Here is a 365-nt window from a genome sequence, read left to right as displayed (position 1 = left end):
CGGCCGCCCCGCCCCGCGCGCTCGCAGACCCCCGGGGCGGCTGCCGCGGGAGATGCTGGAAGAAACTTCTTAAATGACCGCGTCTGGCTGGCCCTGGAGCTTTTCTGGGTTGGGGAGAGGAAAGGAAAGTGGAAAAAAACTGAGAACTTCCTGATCTCTCTCGCTGTGAGACATGTCTGAGACTCCTGCTCAGTGTAGCATTAAGGTAAAGATCTTCTCCCCTCCCTCTCCGGGTCGAGATCCTTAGCTGCACGGCCAGGGCAGGCGTGCTGGGCTCTTCGGAGTGAGCTGGTGCAGTTGCTCTGTTCGCAGTGAATTATTTGGGGCGCGAGGGACGGAGATGCGGCTCCCTCACCGCGCGCGCG

The 365-nt window shown here is 61.1% G+C and overlaps 1 protein-coding gene across 2 annotated transcripts in view; it reads left to right on the top strand.

Annotated features, from left to right (window-relative positions):
- Window positions 1-6: 6 nt before the first annotated feature.
- ETV6 (ETS variant transcription factor 6) overlaps window positions 7-365 on the top strand; it is a 286,904-nt gene continuing 286,545 nt past the window's right edge. For both annotated transcript variants that reach the window (XM_006164802.3, XM_006164801.3), the window contains exon 1: window positions 7-205. In XM_006164802.3, coding sequence (XP_006164864.1) covers window positions 173-205 — 33 coding nt within the window. In that variant the 5' untranslated portion in view covers window positions 7-172. The remainder of the gene's footprint in view (window positions 206-365) is intronic.

This window comes from Tupaia chinensis, unplaced genomic scaffold (genome assembly GCF_000334495.1).
Source record: "Tupaia chinensis unplaced genomic scaffold, TupChi_1.0 Scaffold143728_1, whole genome shotgun sequence".
In the NCBI taxonomy this organism is placed as follows: domain Eukaryota; kingdom Metazoa; phylum Chordata; class Mammalia; order Scandentia; family Tupaiidae; genus Tupaia; species Tupaia belangeri.
The sequence above is the reverse complement of the archived record's forward strand: the minus strand, read 5'-3'. Positions and strand labels throughout refer to the sequence as shown.